At 35.7% G+C, this 22,829-nt stretch overlaps 1 protein-coding gene across 3 annotated transcripts in view; it reads right to left on the bottom strand.

The window, feature by feature from the left end:
* Positions 1–16,379, bottom strand: part of LOC103716926 (ferredoxin-dependent glutamate synthase, chloroplastic) — a 46,927-nt gene extending 30,548 nt beyond the window's left edge. The window contains exons 1-8 of one of the 3 annotated variants that reach the window (XM_008805127.4): positions 15,899–16,379; positions 9,832–10,144; positions 9,010–9,452; positions 8,732–8,863; positions 5,421–5,519; positions 5,127–5,197; positions 3,629–3,725; positions 2,605–2,697 (exon numbers count right to left, since the gene is read on the bottom strand). In XM_008805127.4, the coding sequence (XP_008803349.1) occupies positions 2,605–2,697; positions 3,629–3,725; positions 5,127–5,197; positions 5,421–5,519; positions 8,732–8,863; positions 9,010–9,452; positions 9,832–10,144; positions 15,899–16,204 (1,554 nt within the window). In that variant the 5' untranslated portion in view covers positions 16,205–16,379. Of the gene's footprint in view, positions 1–2,604; positions 2,698–3,628; positions 3,726–5,126; positions 5,198–5,420; positions 5,520–8,731; positions 8,864–9,009; positions 9,453–9,831; positions 10,160–15,898 lie in introns of all 3 variants that reach the window. The other 2 variants (XM_026808399.2, XM_026808397.2) reach the window with 2 other exon arrangements.
* Positions 16,380–22,829: the final 6,450 nt, after the last annotated feature.

Below are 22,829 nucleotides of genomic sequence, written 5' to 3'. Positions count from 1 at the left end.
AAAAAATAAAAATAACAAATATGAGATTAGAACAATTTTATGAGGATTTTAAAAAAGAGATACAAAAACAGAGATGTATAAAACGCACATATTATATGGCACATGTCCCCATCTAAAGATCTATAGGAACAATGACCAACTTGACATATAAAGTCGTAAAGATAACACAAAATTGTACATATTTAAGTAGTTCATAATTAATAGCATGCAAAATCTCATATACCAGAACACATGCACACATAAATATATTATTTGTGTTTTTTTTTTGTGTAAAAATAAACACAGCTTACTGCGCATATGCGATTTAATGGCATGCAATAGGAGTCCGCATTTACCTCATTTACTACTCCATTGCAATAACTATAGGTAAGTTGGTGGATCAGCCTGCAAGTATGTGCAATGCATATCCAAAAATTTACAATCAGCATTGAACACCATTTAAGATGATAATTTATAATTAATGTAGCAGGGCGATATCTCAAACTCTTAAAAGTACTTATTAGCAGCTTTAGGTATAGGTAAGTGAAAGTCACTAACTATTGTAGTCCTTTGTATATTTTAAGTGCACCATAGGCTCAAGTCATGATCTGCCATACCGATCGGTACGGGTCGGTAGGGCCGGTACGTACCGGTATGGTTCAGCTATATTTTTTGGTTCCGACTATTCGCAACCCGTACCGAACCGTTACCGAACCGGTACCGAACCGTACCGACCCATACTGAACCGGTACCGGCCCGTACCAATCGGCTCGTACCGACCTCAAATTTTTTTTGGCTTTTAGCCCAGACTAGCCGAACCGATACAGTACTGGTTCGGTTCGGTATGGTACCGGTACCGGTGCCCACCGGTACGTCGGTATGGTCGGTACAGCGGACCTTGGCTCAAGTTTCTCCCAATACTTGTGAATTCATTGCCCAGTACATCATGTTATTCTATAGAAACTTTAAACTGACTTACTTGAGAATGGTATATGTCAATACTTGAATGTGAATTGATTTTGCTCCCTTTAAACTGACTTACTTGAGAACGATATATGTTAATACATGAATGTGAATTGAAGCAGCTCCATATGTTATCAGGAACTGTTAACAAGTGATTTGAGCTATTAAACGCTTCACTAATTGTAATCACTAAGTCAATTATCTGAATTGGGCCATTAAACTCTATTGTATCAATCAAGTTAACATCTTAGGACTTATTTGGTTCGCAGGAAGAGAAGAGGGGAAGTGTGGTCAATGAAAAAATGAAAAAATATCTCATGTTTGGTTAGGGGTTTCAAAGAAAAGAGATGGAAAAGTAGCTTTCCTATGAAAATAAATTCTCCACATTTCATGGAAAAGAAAAACCAATGTGGGATATGGGAAAGCCACTTTCCCACAAGGCTTGAGAATTGTGGTAATTTTTTTTACCAAAAATGCCCTTAAGCCATCATGATCTTCTTGATAGCTATTTTTAATAGTTAATATTAAACTATTAAAAATTACCACAATATAAAGAAGTCGTGGTAATTTTAATATAAGAAATATATTAATAACTATTAAAAATTACCACAATATAAAGAAGTTGTCTGACTACTAAATTTTTATAACTCTAAAAACTCAACCCAATAAATATTTTTAATGCCTACGCACAACTGCTAACCGTCTAGGTCCTAAAGTTTGTTTCAACATAGGTAAACCTCTTTGTTTTCTTGGCTCTGAGACTTCATTCGCATTGACCCATCATCTTATCATGTGGATGGATGGCGGCGGTGTATCCTGGACGTTCAGTTTAAAGCATATGCAATTTGGGGCGATGACAAGGTCATTGCCGATGAGAAAGTAGCATTATAGTATCATGCCATATATGAAAATTTACGGTTGGGAATCTGTTTCTTTAGTCTAGGCCTATCTATGCCCCCAGATGTAGGTACCTGCTTGGGTGCTGAACCGAGTGACGAAAGTTACGATAAATAAAAAAAAGAAAGTTTTGGGTTCATTCCAAAATACAGGTTCAAATCCTAAAAATATTTTTATATATTTTTAGATTTTAAATATTTAAAAATAGTTATTAAAGATTATTCATGTCATATTTTATAGGTATTTTTACATAACTTTATTAAGGGCATAACAAGTATTTTACACAATTTTTTTAGAAAAGTAGATGCTCACCCAAACATAAGTCACTCTGGAAAGTATTTCCTATGTCACTTTCCATGGTCGATCCAATATGCAAATACCACTTTCTTAGGTATCATATACAGCCTCCTAGAAAAACATTTCAGTGAGGTAAAATTCTTCCAGTGAACCAAATGAGTCTTAAAATAAAAGAAAAAACTTAAGTACAATCACCAGCAAAAATAGTAATTACCAAAATCTAGATTGATGATTCCAAATGAAAGAAAAGGAATAAAAATTAGCCATCAATATTCTCAATTTTTCATCTATATATGAGACTTCACGCTTTATGCTAACTCCTTAAAAAAAAGAGTTAATAATTCAAAATCAATGATGGACAATACAAATTTAGGAATATGGTGTACATCAGTATATTCTATTTTATATAAAATACCGAATGCTAAATTATGCTACGTGTAGTTATAGGTATGGATGTTACTGACAAACCTGACCACTCTGCAGATCAACAGTAATCATCATTCCTGGACCTAATCGACCTTTCATTATCACCTTGGTCTCATCCATTGGCAAAACGCCAACCTGCAAATAACAACAAGCAACAAAAATGGTGCAATGCATCATAAATTCTGATATCAAGAGCTAGTGGGTCTGATAAGCACATTTTCATAATAGTACTGGAATATCAACAAGCATTCAAATAGCATCAGGAGATAATATTTGAGACTGAAGAAAAATGTGGCAATCCATGGTTTCAAGTGGCAGCCCATGGTAGGCAAGATTGTTTGGCATGCTAGCCCTTACTGACCCATGCCAGCTTATGTTGACCCATGCCGGTTCAGCTTTAGGAAGTGGGTGCTAGGATGAGCTATATAAATTTCAAAGCAACTTTTCAGTAACACAATATTGCAAGCAAATGATCAATCATGGATAATTGAAGTGGACATATCAAAAGCCAATGCAAGTAAATCATGCTCTTTCCTAGAACAAGAAAAAAATTGTAAGATAAGTCTTGGTCACATTCCACAAAGGTATATTTGATGTTATAACATGATCAGTTTGTGAAGCGCACCCAATTGGAGTTACATATATGACCTATCTAACCTCCAGAATTTCTCATGAGCCCACATTAACCTAACATTCATTATACTGAATTAAGCAGCGCAGGGTACTGCATTTCTTGAGCATATCTTTTCATCTCAGTGCTACAATATTTGCTGGTACTTGTATTCCTTCCAATCTTTAATTTTCTTATGCAAGGGACCGGTGTAACATCAATAATCGAATACAGCATGGAAAACAGAACATTTTTGGAAAAATTTGTGATGCAGTTGTTCACAAAATAGAGCATTGAAACCTCTTTGGTATTACCATTTGATGAAACGAAGATAACATTGGCCTGAACATGTTTGAAATAAGTGAAACTCTAATAACACGATCTTAAAATAGAAACTGAATAGTAGATGAAAATATATAATTAAAGTACCTCTAAATCGTTGAATATATTGTTTACCTCAGATGCAACATAAACTACATCATCTATTGTTCGCCAATATCGAGCAGGACGAAGACCATTTCGATCAAGACAGGCTCCTACTGTTTTTCCATCACTAGATCAATCAAAAGATTGTAATTAGTTGTTGATCTTTAGTTGCTAAAAAGCATGTTCTGTCGATAACTAAAATAAAATATTATGTTAATAAAAATTACAAACTCCTTTCTTTATTTGTGTTCTAAAATTTATTACTTGCAGATATTTACTTTCTTGCCAAGCACTTCTAAATTACAATTGTATGGTAATATTGATTAAAGAAATATGTTTCAGCTTAAAAGTCTTAATGGTTTATTATCTATAACTATAATTTTGTACAAAATAGCTTAAATTTAAAAGTACTATTTTTTAACCACTTATTAAGGGCATACCATCATAGTCTATTTATGTGCTGAAATCATTTAAATGTTTAGGGACCATAGAGCACATTTAAACCATTTTAACAACCTTTCCCTCTAGGGCACTAGTTTGTACACAAACATGTAGGGTATGGAGGGAGTGGGTGGGTGGAGGTGGGGGATGGATAGGTGGAGGAGACTATCTTACAAACATAAAAGCCAATCGCATCATACCTTTCACCAATCTCATCATGATACCCAATATATCCACGCAGCTGAGAAGATGATACCTGCTATCTTATTTTGTTATCATGTCTTCTCATTACTTAATTTAGATTCTCAATTACATCACAATTGTAAAAAAGAAAAAAGCAATTATTTTCCTCATTATGATCCTCTTGCTAATAAAGAGATTGATGATAGGGTTTTCCACATAATTATATGTCATTGCCCAACTCGATCCTTTGTGTTTATTGCAACTGTACATCAAGAAGGATACATCATGAGCAAGTGAAGTTGCAATATATAAATCATATAATATAGTTGCATGTTACTAAATAAGCTTTACACCAAAGTAGATTCGTATAAAAAAAATATCTTGTTTTCCTTAAAACAAACTTGAATACATATGACAACAATATGAAGGGGTACCATAGTAATATTCTCTGGAAAAACTCTCTAAAGGGAAACACTACTAACATGACAAGCAGCCATGTATTGCAAAATGGACACCAAGAAACGAACAGAATGTAACAAATGACAATTAGAAGAACAAAGTCAAGGATGACTAAGGGAATAGAAGCACATGCACAGTTACAAAAGCTGTGATTCTGTCTTGTTATCGATGACAACCACAACAGAAGAATAACCAGAATATCACCTACGGCTCCCACTCCCTCTTACACTCACTTTTTCGTCATTATCTTACTTATTGGGGCCCAAACAGAGCCAATACACGAGTGAGGGATAGAACAAAAACCTCTGCTTATAACTAGTACAAAATTAGATAATGAAAACCTCAATATAAACCTATAAACTTCAACTAATGACTAAAACAACATGCAAACTTCCAACTTATATAACAAATACAATGGATATCTAAGTTATAAATTGCAAAATACCTGAACAAAAGTAAAGCAGGTCCATCCCAAGCTTCCATTTGTCCTTTATAATAGTCATAAAAATCAACAACCTAACATTGCAAAGAGAGTACAGACTGATACGTGTTATGGAAGTTTAACCAGGCAAACAAAACATGTCATCGTATAAACTCTGTTGAGATAAAGCTAAAGAAGGAAACAATAAAGAAACATATAAACATCTCACAAAAAATGAATGAAAGAGAGAAATATATAAGCAACCGTGCGTCCAAGCACATTAAATGAGCCCATAGATCATATATAAGAAAATCTTACCTCCGGATATTTTATCATCAATGTTGGATGATTCTTATATGCCTCGGGTACAAGAATCATCAGAGCTTCTGCTGGGCTTCGACCACTTCTTAGCAACAACTGGTCACAAAGAGACAAGGATAATATATACCTAAGCTATCAAAGACATGAAATTACAAAACTCTAACACATTGAACACTAAAACAGGGTACAAAATTTATTTAACAGTTTCTGATGCTACAAATGAGCACTTTCAACATTCCATGTAAACTCGAACACTTAGAAACTTGAAAGACATAGCTGTAGTTCTTCATGTTCAGACCTTTGTCCAGCTAAGTTGTTTAAGATCAGATAATGAGTATCTCTATCTTAAAATATCTGTTCAGATAAAGGAATATCCTCGTTCCTATGTCTATAATCAATGACTGATCCTACTAACTGATGATCTACCAGTAGATTGCGACTCTCATTTGATGACCCCTCATCTCCTAGAGGAGCAAAGCACAAAACATTCTTCCTTGTTCCACTTCTAAGGTCAAGTTTCACGCAATGTCCCATGCTGATTTAATGTTATTTAGCAATCCTACTTATGAATGTCATATTTACTACTTAAGTTTATTGTGATAGAAATATAGCAGTTTAGTTTGGGAAAAATATGTTATTTTCATGAACAAATAAGCATATTTAAATTCATTATTCCTTTAATTGATTCCATTATCTTAGACTTACTTCCTTAGTTCCTTATATCTGATATACCAAGTTGCTGATAACACGTGTTGCACTTCAATTATCAGGCAGACTGTCGTCATAAATTCAACAACAATAAGTAGGTGAGAATGTGAGATGGGAGGGGTGGTGGGCAAGAGATAACTTATCTCATAAGACAATATTACACTACTACTCATGCGGGCTATTTGCTTACTTCAATAATTATTGGCTCTATATCATTCTTTTCCAACACTTGTTCCTCAAATTCAGCTAGCATAACCAGAGTACGTTGTTTTGGCTTTTTGTAAATCTATAACACTCATTTAAGTCAAAAAACAAACAAAAACACTATCAGATTAATTGAACTGAAAACCTAGGGGAAGCATTTTCTGGATCTCAAGGACTGAGCATTTAAGAATTATTGAAACATAACTAACACCAGATAGGAAAAAAATAGTTATACTAATTTCAGAAATAGTTTTGATTTGAAACTGATGTTAAATATCACAGATAAAAATTATAACTGCATGAAGCTTCAATTTGGGTGCTGCCCTTAATCTGAAGACTTACTGCCACTCAAACTACAAGTTTCAAATGCTTTTGAGTTTTCTAGTGCTTGACCACTAGCTCCTGAAGTCATGGATCTATTTAAATAAACTTCTTACTCCGCCAAATTGCACATTTCTTCATAACCTTGCCTTGTTTTATACCAGATAACATTGTTCTGCTAAAGAGATACGGATCAATTATCAAATAAAGTCTCATGATATGTGGTACCCAAAAAATATGGTGCACAAATGTAGTAGAAACTAAAGATAAATTGTAGTCTAATATTTTGATGAAATCTGACAAGATGAATTCAAACTTAATAACCCCCAAGAAAATAGATTAAAGCAACCTTCTCCTTAACATAAAGTTTTGATCTGTACTTTACAGTAAGTCGTTATTCATCTTGAGACAGTTAGTAGATATAAAATCAAATATTTTTGAAAACATACCTTTGTAATGTTCACACTTCATAATACTTTTCTTTTTAATGTTATATTTTTATCTAAAGTTGTCAACTTGTAGTATGTCTTTTACAGTAAAAACAGAATGCTTGTCCCAGGAGGTAGCCCATTTATGGGACAATCACATTTTGGGTTCAACAGGTGATTTTCTTGGTTAGCTTGATAGAAACAACTAAACCAAGACTACAAAGTCAAGTCATCTACACCATGTCCATAGAATTGCTTGTTTTCAGATATTAATGCCATACCAGCATGGCAAGACAAAGCATACTACATTACACATGAAGAATACAAGTGTGCTTACGCCAAAAGCCGAAGGCCCACTTAACTGCACTTTCAAAAAATGAAGTTTTCCAGATGCAGATAAGGAGAATCTAAATATCTCCACCAAGGAATGCTGAGTCGGCCTGTGCCGGCCGGTTCAGCACGTATTGAACCGGTCCGGTCTCTGACCTGTCCGGTTCGGTAGTGGAAAATAGTTCTTGCCCTATGGGGCCAGAACCAAGCGATATTGGCCTGGAACCGGCCGATACTTGAAGCATACCGGACGGAACCGACCAGTTCCGTCCAGTTTGGCTAGGAATCCTGTTTAATGAGGAAGTTCACGACTAGGAGTTTATGGTAGGTGTGAATCTCTTCTGATTGGAAACTTTCATTGAAAGAAGTCAAATCAATTGAATTATTAGTTCATTCCATTTCGGTTGTGACTTAACTTTCAGTAGAATCAGTGGCGAGAGTGGAAGAAATTGAAGCTTTTCTTCAATCGGGAATAGAAGGACGAGCTTGAAGAGGGAAGAAGAAGTAGAGTGAATGCTCGTTCTATTAGAATAAAAACCTCTCAATCTGATCTTGAAAAAGATCCGTTCGCGCTGGTTCTTTTTTTTTTTGCCCGCGCGTTGGGGCACGCTGTGGCCATGCTGTATCCATTTTGGCCACACGCGGGCGAACCAAAGTACCGGTTCGGAACCTGTTGGTCCGAACCAGTACCGAACCGGTCCGGTAACCGGTACCGGTTCGGCATACCTTGATCTCCGCATACGGATGGAAGTCCATTTTTCTAACTAGAATACTGCATCCCTGGATATTTGTGCTTGCACCTAAAGACTAAGGCGCACTTAACTGCATTTTTAAAAATGAAGTTCTCCAAATGCAAATAAGGTGAATTCAAATATCTCCGTATATGGATGGAAATCCATTTTCCTAACTAGAATATCCCTGGATGTTGCCTCTATGCATGCCCCTAAACCCAATTGAAGGCGGGACTCAAACCTAGGTCTTAGGTATAGCACCAAAGACTTTACCAGCAAGGTAAACTGGTACCTTCATGCTAGGTTATTTTGTTGATTACATCATCGAGTACAGCATTTGGCTAGATTTAGTAGCTAAAAACCAGGTTCATGCCCTATGACTAATTTGGCCTTCCAATTACTCAAATAGTTTCCTTTCTTAAGTGTGCTTTCAAATTATGAGATCTGGGTAGTACAAACACTATTAAACCTTCAAACAAATAAGTTATAAGTCAAAACAATGGAACTTAGAGAGAGAGTGTGTATTAGATCGCTATAAATGGAAGTTTGAAAGTGATAAGGGATCTAAAGTGTGGTGAACGCATACTTCTGCTGCACTATCAAGATTTGCTGAATCCGATGCCTTTGGGTTGCCATATGGGCGAATTTCATTTTCACGACCACGCCAAACAGGGGATTTGAGTGTTGCTTCTCGAGATTGCATCCAGTTCAGGTTGCCCTACAAGCAAACTGCTATCAGAAATATTCCTATGAATAAAATAATTTGTTGTAATAAAAAAGGCATTTACATTGAATTTAGAAATTGTACTTAAAAACTTTAAGGGAGTGTTAAATTTCCAACATAATCAAGATAAAAATGTAAACCTGTATTGTATTGATCTCTCCATTATGACCAAGTAACCTCATTGGTTGTGCAAGAGGCCATCTAGGACTAGTATTTGTGCTGTATCTTCGATGGTAGATGGCAAAAGATGATCCGTAAAGTTCATTCTGGAGGTCCAAATAAAATTGCCCCAAAACCACTGAGCGAAGCATTCCCTTGTATACAATTGTTTGATTTGACAAAGAACAGAAATAGAGTTCATCTTTCCATTGTTCAGATTTTACTGCTTGCTCAATCAGCTTTCTGCAAATATATAGTTCTCTTTCAATGTCATCAATGTTCTCCTCTTTTGATACTTTGACAAACACTTGTTGAATGTTAGGCATCGTTTCTTTTGCATAGTAACCAACTACTGATGTATTTACAGGAACTGGTCTCCATCCAAGCACCTCCAGACCTTCTTCTGAAAATGTCTTCATGATAACTGTAGAAACATATATTGATACCTTCAATGTATGCAAAAATGTTGAGGAAACCTAAAGCTTAAGCTGAAGAAAACAAACATTATAACTGCTATATCTAAATATGGAAGAAGACAAACAGATAAAATTAGGATACAAATAGAAGCCTAATCCCAAAAGGGGGTCACAAAAGCAAGTAACACCATCCAAGTGAAAATAACTGGAATCATGTAACAGATGACAAATTTGATTCAGAAAATTTCTTCATGTTGGGGGGGCACACTAAAAGTACGCAAGAAACAGATATCACTAGAGGTGCAAAGCATGGAAAATAAAGAAATCAAGAAACTTGAGAAGAAGATGCTTTCAAAGAAAATAGACTTTGCTTCATTCAGTAATTACCTGATTTTGCTTCATTCATAAACTTCTCATCTTTGGGAAGAAAAACCATGCCAACACCAGTACTAGATCTGTTCAATGAAGCAAGACCTTGTTTACTGGCCCAGTTGTTATACAAATCCCAGGGAACTGAAGTCATTAGTCCAGCACCATCACCAGAGTCCTTGTCTGCACCACAACCTCCACGATGTTCCATGCAGCCAAGAGCTGTAAGAGCATCTTCAATAATATTATGGGAAGGTTCATTTTTCAAGTTTGCAATGAACCCAACTCCACAAGCCCCTCTTTCCGATATGATATCACTCAAATTTGCAACCTGATAATTTATCAACTACATGATTCAAGATAGAATAGATAAAAATTCTTTGCTTCACAACTGACTAATTTACATTAAAATTACTGTGTGAGAGTGATTTCTATTCACTCAGAAAAGGCATTTGATGGAACAATGGGGCCAAAATTACTGAAATTTCAAATTGACGTTTATCATATGTATGACCATATTGGTTCAACAAGGTTAAAATGGAACCAACCAGGTAATAATTGCAGTGCAAGCATCGACTCAGCTATTGCCAGAATATAGCATGCAGTAAACAATTTAAATTGCTGTCACACATAAGATAAAGATTATAACATTGCTTTTTCATATAATATATATGCACACACATATATAGAACATATAAATATCTCAAGAAAGCAAAACAAGAAGAAATTAAGATCAAGATCAGGAACCATTATCAGGAACATGGCTTCACAAAAATGAAAATACCAAACCACCAGGAGTCAAATGCACAATTTGTAGGCACTCCTTCAATAGGAAATTTCCGTCCTTGCAGATTTGACAAGACTTATATCAGAACAGAATTATAAAAAATTGTGCCTCATAGTTCACATCATAGTTATTAAACCCGGGCTGGAGACCCACCCAGCCAAAAGCTGGATCACCATGTCATTGGTCTGAATACCAGGTTATAATTTAAAATATAAAAAGTTTAAAAAATAGAAATTAGATGTGGTATAAAAGTGTATCACTATTGATAAATTGTTGACTTTAAATACTATTCTTTAAATCACATTGATCTACATACTACACTATGCTTCAATTGCAGCATAAATAGAAAAAAAAATATCGTGATTCATCCATTTTCTAAAAGAATGTAAAAGACAGTTATATATAACATGGAAAAATATATAGAATTTATTGATTTTGTTGATTTTTAATTGTACGGTTTTAGAAAATTATTTGAGAACCAACTATGTAGCATCTATATCGATAATTCAAGCATTGTATACATCATTATACTATATGGATTTAGTATAATCCCCCTCATTGATATTTTTTCTTTAATTTTGTACCAAAAATTAAAAAATATCATTTTTTCTTTTTCTTTTATGTGATAATTGATTATTAAAATGTTGACAAATAACTCCTTTTAAATAACATGGATAATATTTTGTCTAACTTAATAAAGTTGTATATATTAAATGTTGTCTCGGTGCTTGAGGGGTTTTTAATCTTACAAATGGTAAGTGGTTCAAATCTCCGCTTAACCACTATTTCAAATGATAACTTTGGAGCTAGGGAAGGACCCAATTCAAACTAGTTCTCCCCAAGTCATATGCATTTTCAGTCCTATCAACAAATCCAACCAAACAGGGGATCGATTTACCGGTTTTTTGACCCTACCAGCCGGTCTGATCCAGGTTTAATAACTATATTTCATAGAAATGCTTGAGGCATGTTTTTATATACAATCTTGTAAGCCGATGTTGCCAATATGCCATGGGAACCACAAATATTACTTTTCCTAAGGAGGGTCCATTTTGAATATATCCAAGGCCCACATATTAGGGATGTTTTGGGTGTAGCAAGAGAGGTAGTCTTCTCTACACCTTTTGTAAATCTTGCAGTTCTCTAATGTGAAATAAATGACAACATATTTTTTAAAAATATCATGAGCTATCGTGACCCCAATTGACAATTTAGAGGCGTAGATACCAAAGCTAGCATAAGGGCAAGCCTTGGTACAGTGGTAAGTTTGCTCCATCGTGACTTAGGTGTCACTGCATACATCTGACCCTTTTCAAACCCAGTGGCAGGAGCCTTGTGCATTGGGATGCTCATTTTTAGATATTGAAACTAGTATTCCTCGATACTCAACAGTAGTATTGGTAGTATCTTCTTATGACGCCTTATTATTCAAGATAATGCTCAACTTATATAAAACATGCATGCGTGGCTTCATAAATGAGTCCCTAGATATAATACAAATTGAAGTATCATAACTGGATTTTCTGTACATGATACATTACTTTTCTGCATCGTATTAGTGTCGTAGATTTGGCATTTGACTAGAAAGTGTGCCTGAAAGTGCATGCTTGCCACCAGGTATTAAATATTACAATCATCTATTGAAATGGATATAAAAATGATGATTAGGAATTTTAAAAACACTTGCTCTAATGGTAACTATGGTTATTGATGCAACTTAATGATGGAAACAGGTTTCTTAAGGGAGCAGTTTAGGTCTAATACTCGTCGGACCAGCAGGTGGTCTGATGCAGCGCTTTATCATTGGATCACCATCGTGATCCATGACTGGCATGGCCTTAAATGTAGTGCTGGGGGTCCCAGGTATCACGAATCTTGAAGCTCATCAATCACAGATCACAATGGTTATCCAATGGTCCTTGCTGCATCTGACCACCTGCTAGTCGGATGATCGTCGGACCTAAACCTCTCCCTTGCTTATTTTATTTCTCAAGATTTTGTATGTCAGCCTTGTTGGTTAAAGTTCAGGTAATTCTACTGACAAATCATTCAAGGCAATATAAATCTTCAATAAATGATTTAAATTTGCTTCTCAAAATTAAGGAATAGGGTTTTCAAGCTTGCAAGGAACAGAAACCTTTCAAAATCATATAGCATGTTTGCGCTGGATGCAGACAGCTTATATCTTAAGTTCCAAAACACCCAATCTAGAAGTAGTTATGATGTATAATGAGCCATAATAGACGTAGATGAAAATGAGGACATAGATTTCTAAACTCCTACTCTAAAGGAAAAATACTCTTGCTCAAAGATGCTTTCCGAAAATTTTCTTGACACAAGCTCAAGAGAAGCAAATACAAGGCTTGGTTTCAGGGTTTGGATGAATTAACATACAAGTTACATAGTTGAGAACGGCTTGTGAATCTGGCAGAATATTCAGCTCAACACCATTCAGCAATTAAAAAGCATTGCTCTTACTCCTTATGAAGAACCAGAAAGGATAGTAAATGGAGTAAATTTAACCAGAAGGAACCAAATTCTGAAGCATAGTATCAGATGGCACTACTAATTACCATATTCTATGAGTACATGTGTAGCTCAAACTACACTGATTGAGAAGGTTGTGCAACGAAATTAACGCTCTATATTATTTAAAAAAAAAAACCTCTTTTTTTGATGATACAAGTGGTATTTCCATAAAAAAGCAGGATTTGGTTGGTCACAAATTGAGCATTGTCATTTAAAAACCAATATAGGCCTTGCTGTTGATTGAAATTCATCCACAGTTATATATTACAAGTCATAAGGTTCTATGCATAAACTAATATGCAGAGACAAGCATATGATTATTTTTCCCTCTCTGTAAACAGGGATTGTGTGTGAATTTGTATGTATCATGTATGAATATACAAATATGAAAATATATGCCCATAGTATCAGATACAGAACACAGTTGTACCAAAAGTCCAAATCTTTTATTCTAGTGTTTGAACTCTCCACCCAAAGACATATAGCGCCAACTAATCTTGCTTAGGTGGGAAGAATTTTCCAATGGCTCTCAGTTATTCTCATGTTTTGTCAAGTGCACACTGGGTGTTTTGAACAATTTACCCCTGGAACTCATTAAACAGGTTTATTATTTTCCATTTTAAAAGCTTGGGAATTTAATATGTACATGGTAAAAGGAGATGCACAGCAATCTAGTGATGAATCCTCTTCATTGTTGTTCTGGAGAGGTCCCCTTTTTATCTAGACAGGCAAATTTTTTGCTCATAGTTCTATATTCTAGGCTGAAAGTTCCTCAAAAGTTTTGGTACTTAGGTTTACTTCATATCATTATACCAATTCTAACCTTATAGAACTGCATAAATATTTTAGCAAACCAGCAAAACTATAAACTAACTATATGAACTGAATTAAAAAAAGGTCTAATAGTACTAAATCTCACATATATATATTTCCAAAATACACAAACGAGTTTGTCCACATACCATGAGGATGAAAATACCCTCAAGAAAAGACCCAGGAAAAAAACATGTGAAAGTCAAAGTACCCACAGGAACCTTCCTTGCAAACAAAATCCTTTTGACATCATAGTTAAAAGATTTCTGATACATGAACTTTAACTTTCCTCCAAGCCCATCCATGCAAATGTAAGTTACTTCTCTTGTCAAGGGCATGTTTCCCTCCTTGCCATATCTCCAAGCTATATAACAAGGACTTCACCTTGTTTTTTACTGTTAACTCCAAAGCTTATGCTATTGCATTCATATTTAACATTATCATTCTTAAATCTTGCATATGCAGGTCAGGGTCTTCATTTCTACTGCCTTCAATTGCTTGTGTCCTATTTGTTTCTAAACTATATGATCTTGATAAGTTCTGCTTAATCATTTCCATGAACACTTCTCATTTTGCTTTCTCACAATGCAGCAATCACTGGATAGTCAAAAAGCACATGATTATTCACTGAAATTATAAAACTATTAGTGTTTCCATCGTATGAGAGATTTGATGGTCCACCCTCTGCAAATATGCTCTTAGATGTCTATCATACTTGTGTCTAATAAGCTGCAGAATTAAGTAATGGTTATGGGCCTTCATTAGCCATCTTTGTAGAATTAAGATTTAACTCAAGCATTTCTGATCTAGCAACCTGGGTTGAGTGTTAGCTGTTTTAAGTTTTTGGACTTCATGAAAAATTAGATTATATGTACCAAAGACTGGTATTTTCTTCTAATAGAGACAAATTATTACATAAATTATCTAATAGGCACGTGATGATCGGACCATCTGAACATTGTTCTGAGCCTTGACTATCATTTGACCTCATACCACAGAATCACACAAGCAATTAGTAGGAAAGCTGATTGATTGTTGTGGATTATCGAGAATTTATTCATGGTAAGAACAGTTGCATGGGACAAAGGCCATGTCAATTAAATAACATTGCATTGATTCTTTAATATTAAACTGATAATAGTAGATCCTAATATTTATGGTCATCTTTCCTGCTAATGTTCAATAATAGATATTAGTTCTTATTTTTGATAGTTCCAAGCCTTCTTTAGGTGTTACAAAACAATTAAAATTTTAGGCCAACCAAATTTGATGTGTAACAGTGCAGGGTCTTACCTAAAAGGCTAGCCAGAAATTATTATCTAGGTCAAGGACTGGTGTGCCGGAACGAAAGCCTGGACTGGTTGCCCAGCGGCACGGGTCACCCCATGCCGGATCCGTACCGAGGCAGTAAAGGGGGCAGAGGAGAGGGAGAACAGAAGAGAGGAAAAGAGAGAGAGCGAGAAAGGGGGGAGGAGGAGGGAGAGAGAAGGAGGATGGCAGAGGCCGGCGGAGGGCCAGCGAGCCGTGCAGAGAAGGTGGAGGGGCCTCCATTCCTCTGTTTCATTCGAATAATCTAGAAAGCTTGTAAGCAGTCTGCCTAATTCAAATCATCAATTCTCAGTAACAACATTACCAGAAACGCCAATAATCTAGAAAGCCAACCTATCCTGATTATACTGCAGATGCAGTCTAGCAGACACAAGAAATCGACTTCCGGCCACTGAACAGACGAGTCCAGTAGCATCATTTACAATTAAAATTAACCAAAAATGGCAACTCCAGGACCCCATGTACAAAGCAAGTAAATTTCCATCACTCAACTGAAGAAAAAACTCTCACTTGTGAAGCTCTACAGCCAAATAATCATAAAGGCTTTTGAAACACATATTGCATAAAAAAGTCCAAGATTTGAATGCAAATAAATCATCAAGATGAACAAGATCGAAAACAGAGTACCTTGGACTGATGATCATCGTCCTGCTGTCGCCGCTGCCGTGAAGAGACGTTGGATGAAGCCTTGAGGGCGGCGCCGGAGACGTCAGAGTCGAGGAGGGCCCTCACGGAAGACGACGACCAGCTCCTCCGACGTAGTCCTCCTCTGAGGGCGCCGCCACCCCTGGTACTCGACCTTCGTGACTTGAGAGCAAGGACGGAGAGATCGCCGGGGAGGAGCGTCCGGTGGGAGGAGACGAAGGTGGGATTGGAAGGGGAGGAGCGGAGGAGGATCTTGGAGGCTGGAATCGGTTGGGGGAGAGCCGCCATTCCCTGATCGCAGGGCGACAGGCGAGGATAGCGAGAATAATAGTAGTCGTAATAATGAAGGAGGTCAGGAATAATGAGGATAGGAAAGGGAAGATCGTGTGGAGGAGGGAATAAGATGAGGATAAGTATGAGAGAGAGAGAGCGCGCGCGCCCGCCTCCGCTCACGTCCACCTCCCTTGAGGCTGGAGGAGACGAGAGAGAGAGAGAGAGAGGGAGAGAGAGACGACAGGAGAGGGATAAACTGGTCTTTCGAGTCTGCGCTGGCTTATTGGAGTTTGGGGGTGTGACGCGCCGCAAGAGAATTTGACTCTTATCCCTGTATTCCACTTGGCAATCAAATTATTTAAATTATAAAAAAATGTTAGATTGGGGAGGAGGATAGCCTTTTGATCACAACCATATGTCATTAGATAGGATCCATGATAGGGCTCGCTAGACACAACTGTCGTTTCAATCACAAACAGTTATGATTGGAAGCTAGATCTCTCCAAATTGAATAGAATCCAACCACAAAGAAACTTTGTTCATCAAATTAAATTTAAATGATTAGATTTTTTTTTTACTTCCTAGCAAGCTCTAAATTAGTAGTTTTTATGATGATGTATTGACCTTTATAATAATTTTAAAAATTTCTATTTTTATACTTAAATGAAGGCATAATATTTTTCGAGCTTCAATTTTACTTTGGTGGGAAAAACTCCAATCTTCACTTCAATTAAAAATAAAAATAATTCTTTATCTTATGCAAATTTTTTAGATAAAAATTATTGCCTAAATTATATTAATCAAATGATTATGCAAAATTATACTACAACCAGTGATGACAATATCCGATGAGGCATATAAAAGTTCGGTTAAAATATTGCAAGATCATAGCTTTTTATAAAAAGTGTTTAGTAAATATTTTTTTATTATATTTATGGTAGCAGTGGTTCTATTTATTATTTTATTCCTAATTTAAATATTATGGGGATGACTCTTGTAACCTTGTTATTTATAGTTATAATAAAATATTAAGAGCAATTTGGTGGAGAGAAAGAAGAAAAAAAAGAAAGAAAGGAATAAGAAAATTGGAAGAAATAAATAAAATGACTTTCCAAACTTAAAATACACAGGCGGTATATGAGAAACGACGATTTGACTTGACTCCAACATTTTCGCTGCACCCGAGGACTAAAAAATTGGTGTGACTCGCGAATGAGACGTCTCCGGTGACGTGTTGCTGTGAGAGGGAGAGAGCGAGAGGGCGGCAAGACGCAAAAAAATATGAAGTCAGAAGGGGGAAATTTGGGGAAGGCATGAACTGTTGAACGTGTTGCCTAAAAACAAGAGTGGGAGTCGTCGTCACAACAGCAAAAGAGAATCTGGGTCATTCTCGGAATAATAAAAGATTAAACGAGATTGCGATTGGTGGCCCTCGTATATCAAACTATACTAATTATTGGATTGTATTTTTGTCTGCTTTCAGATGCGTCTCTAAGGGCTCAGGGCCAGAATCTTTTTTCTTACGTGGCAGAGTTCTGTAAGCCTCAATATATATATATATATATATATATATATATATATATATATATATATATATATATATATATATATATATATATATATATATATATATATATATATATATATATATATATACCTCCTCATGACATTTGATACTAAAAATGATGCGGGATGAATGCGAGGAATTTAAACATAAGGATTATTAGTAAGTTATGTTGATTAACTAGCCTAATAGCAGCAGGAAATTCATTCACATATGGGATAAGAAAACATTAACATGAGCATAGTAATTTCAGGACTAGTTACCCGCATATACTAATTCATTTAGGACTTAGAAGAATGGACCGTTGTGGTTGAGAAACCACTTGATTAGGATACTTCCTTCAATAAATCAGACTTAGAGTTGAGGTTTACCAAACATTGAACTTCTGAAATTTTTCTGGAGGAGGATCCTTGATCTCACTCTCGAAGGTTGATGATTGGATGACCAAGCTTCATCTTCCGTTGCAACAGGGCCCTTTTGCTATTGGTGTGGAAGGATAATTGACCCAATGACATGGAGTACTTTAAGGACCTGCAAAGAAACAAGGATTAGAACTTTGGCGTGAAAGGGGAATGGAAATCACAAAAGAAAAGAGAGGCAAGAGGAGGTAGGGCAGCGGTGGATGTGGTAGTGGCTTTAGGGCCTCACGCCCAACTTGGAACAAGGGCCTCACGCCCAACCTTCTCTCAAGGTGACAAAGCAAGATTGCTAAGGAAGAAAGAAACTCTTTTTATTCATTCATCAACTGAAATTACAAGATGTCATGAGGAGGTATTTATATATATATATATATACACACACACATATATACAGGTATCCATCTTCTGATGGCAGCTATTGAGATAGCAACTATCGAGCATTGCACAATATGTTATAGTACAAACTATGCACTGTAGAGAATCTTTGCTCGTCTTAAAGCATGCTTTGGCTTTCTCATTTTGACAATGCATATAATAATTTTATATATGGAATTTGTGAAAAAATTCTATATTTTGGATGATTTTAGTGATACACTTTGAAACCGGTCATAGTTGATGTGTCAAACCAACCAATCAGTGCTCGCCAAGAAGCTTTTGATCTACCAATCAAAGCCCACCAAATGGCCGACCTAGAGATGCACGGAGAGTCCTAATTTCAAATTCTCTCTCCAACCAGCAACACCACGGCAACGATCACAAGCAATTTTAATAACCATATGGGCTAAATGCGCAGAAAGTGTGCTCAAGCAAAAAGCCCATGCATGACCTTCAAAATGTGTGATAAGCTACCAAAAAATAGATCTTCGTCTGTATAAGCCATTCCTGAGGGACCCTCCAGACAATGCTTTCGAGTTGTCTTACATCCTTGTGCTACCACTCTGTTGTTTTCACAATACCTTCACTGTTCCCTAAGAGTTTGTCTAACTTAGGCATCGGAGGATCCCTCATCGGACACTATTCGACTAGAGGACTTACATTGGAGCAAAAATACGAGCACGATCTCTTTTTTCCAGTACCATCTCAGGAGCAACCAGCATTGCAACTATCATCATCTGAGCACAATGGCACCACCTCGCCATCTTGAAGATACACCGCGATCTTCAGCCAATCTTTATAATTTGAGCAGCCGATCGTTCGCGCACTCCAGTAGCTCAACCAGTTTGACATCTTGGTTGGGCCGATTTCCGACGGCAATATTCAATAATTTTTATATTAGTGGAAAATATGAGTATGATTCAATGATGTTGTAGCTTTGCATAGAAAAACATCATTTGTCCTAGGCTTGTGCTCCTTGTCCCTTACAATACTTGTGGATCTGATGAGACAAACAATAGATATCTTGTTGTGGCATCTGATTGGATCGACTGAAACTGGTGAATTTACCTCCCTGATCCCTAATCAATCAAAAATTTTGAGCCAATTGAACAGATAATAGATATGGAATCTTATCCTCATCTCCTATTCATGTAATAAATGGAGATCAATTAGCAGTGGATTATAAACAAGGCAGAATATATACTACAAATGGTTCCTATTATACACTGTCACTGATTTTTCCTTTTTTTTTTCCAGAACCCGGACCAGCTCATTTAAAAGTCAAAATAAGCATAGAGTGAACCTAGACCTCTTACATCAACGTAAAAGACTAGCAAACATCCCCAATCATTTATAAATTTGAGAAAAGATTGCTAAAATACTGGCTTTACTAAAGTTAAAATCATTCGATATAATGCTAGGTTTTTGGCGACGATTCTTAGTCCCATCCTGTTTTGTCCTAATATTTCCTTTTTCATCTTGCATTATGTTCATTATCTCATCTTTCTTTTCCTTATACTTGCTTTTGCTCTGTGTTTTATGCTACTTTGGTCTATTTAACTAAAATGATTAGCCTTATCTAATTATTTTCTCAAAAAGAAAAATTAAAGAGAGGAGATTCACTGTTGAAGAGAATCCAGCTTTGACTGGATATTCAACCACCTTCTGGTACTGGGCATATTAAAACCTAAACCACTTTCTCTATCCTTCCAGCCACCTGAAATGTAGCAACCAAGGAAGCCATTGCAGGTGATGTTGGTGCAGGAATCATGTTAGATGGTAACTCCAGTCTTCAAGTTCACTTATTTTTGGCAACTTATCACCAGATCATACCTTTCTAATTGATTGTCACGGTTGGAGAATCATTTTATTTATGTGCTCATAAACTTGATATGCTTGCTAAGCTGTTTTTTAAATGATTTATAGTTGTTCTCTACGCTTTTAGTATTGTTAATATAATAGTATGGTAGTTATACCACTTCTACATGCCTTTACAGTTGGTCCCCTTCTCACTTTCAACTTAGCATTTTATATGTCCAAACTCCATAACTTATGAAGGAACATGAGAGTGTGCTAAATTTATGGATCGAGTAAATCATATCATCATATGATAGGACATGGATGTGGCTTTTTTTCCTTTAATTAGTTTATCACTACAATTAAATATATTTCAGCTTCAAAAGATGTGGTCGTGCTCAGCTCAATTGTCCGACTAACTAAATTTATAAGGTTGTATGGTAATTTACAAGATATACCGTACTAGCCCGAATTGAACAGTATGAGACGTACCGTACTGTACGAGTTCGTTATTGGTATTCGAACTATACTGTACCGGTTCGTTATCAGTATTCTATACCATACCGTATTAATATTGTGCTAGTGTGGTATCGATATAAGGTCCGATACTAAGACGGTGAATCTTAATAATTTACTTTATGTTATGTCATTACCTAGGCTAAGTAGATTTAGCCGGTTAAATTGTGTAATTTCTCTTTTCCACTCGAAACCAAATGCACTATGATTTATATATCTGGACTTGCAAACATAAGCGGCGGAGACCATATGCGATGGTGAGTATAGGTCATCTATATATACTACTACTATAGAACAGCTAGTGCATTAGGCTTATCGTCATCGAGAGTAAAAAAATAGGGTAACACCTGCATGATTATAGATGAGTTGTACTCCTTTATGAACAAGAATCTCAAATATATATTAAAAAAATATTGAATAAAAATATATCTTTGACTACTTTCTCAACAAAGAAGTTTGTATATTGATTCCAAATGTAAAATGCTCACTATCTTCACCAATAGTGAACGCTGCTCCATATAAGTTAGCCATGTTGTTGAAAATAAGTTTAAGCATTTGTTTTGAGGAGAGCAAAGTGGTGTGAATATGAGTTTCCTGAAATATTGGAGAAGCAGAGAGTGTAGGGGTTGGCATGTAAACATCTTTTGGGAATGATAGCTTGTAGTGGAAACGAGGCATCCGCATTCCATCTAAATCATTCAAGATAAAAATTAGTTGAATGACTGAGTAGGGTCACCATGGATCCATTATTAAATCAGGATACTTAGTTCAGATTTCTAGCAATATAAGGGCAAAAATGGGCCTTTCAAGATAAGACACTGAGTTGCATTAGAGTAAATCAGACAAGTAGGCATCTTTGTGTGTGGATTCAAGCAAATTATTTATTTTTTTAAAAAAATTTTATGAGTTGAAGTTTGAAATTTGAATTCTGAAATTTGAAATTTAAAATTTAAAATTTTAGGTTTTCCCTTTTTTTTAAAATTTTTGAATAATCACCCTTGATCTTCTCTTAAATTTATTTTTTTTAATTGAATTTCAATTAGCAACAAGGGTTAATGAGATATGATAACAATAAAATTCTGATTCTAAAAAAAAATTAAATGCAGAAAATTCAAAACAGAAAGCAGCAAGGTTTCGTATTAATCTAATGGTCTTAAAAGTCTCAGAATGTCAATCCAACCGTTCAGATTATTGAACAATGTGTCTTGCACTAGCTGACCAAATTTGAGTCAAATCAGACGGCTAATTTCTATGATATCAGAGTTTGATGCAGACTGTGCAGGGAATTAAAAATAGTAGTAAAGATTTAATTTAATTTTTTTTTTTCAAAAGACAAATACTAACTACTAAGGTAAAAATTAAATCTAAAATTATACTAATAACTCAGCCGTTCCCCGGCAACGGTGCCAAAAACTTGATGCAAAAATAAAACTGCTCTCCCAAGTACAGGAGAATCGCACAAGTAGTATAACTCGGAAGTCTGAGGTCGATTCCTCAGGGAACGATCTATGGATTATTAGCGTAATTTTTAGATGTAATTTTTAGTTGATCTTTAGAAATTAAAAGCAGAGAATAATATGTGATTAAACAACGTTCAAGAATATAGAGAAGGCTAGGGATCTGGATTCCCCCTTAACAATATTATTTTCAACAATTAAATTCTGCGATTCTTGATTAAGGATTAATTAAATAGAATAGTTCTAAGCATGGGATATATACTTTGAAAACATGAATTCAACATTCAAGTATTTATCGTGCCGGTTACGTCTACGACAAATCAAAAATCGAAACAATCCATGCATCAATAAATATAAACCATACAAGATCTATCTAACAAATAAGTATGCAAGAACCAAGAGCATATAATAGATGTAAATCAAAGAGAATAATCGTTCAGAATTTACTTGAAGAAAGCAAACAGTCAAGAGTTCTTCCATCACCCTTGATCAAAGGTGTTAACCTCCCATTA

This window comes from Phoenix dactylifera, unplaced genomic scaffold (genome assembly GCF_009389715.1).
Source record: "Phoenix dactylifera cultivar Barhee BC4 unplaced genomic scaffold, palm_55x_up_171113_PBpolish2nd_filt_p 000026F, whole genome shotgun sequence".
NCBI lineage: Eukaryota > Viridiplantae > Streptophyta > Magnoliopsida > Arecales > Arecaceae > Phoenix > Phoenix dactylifera.
Note: the sequence above shows the minus strand (reverse complement) of the source record. Positions and strands in the feature narration are given on the sequence as shown.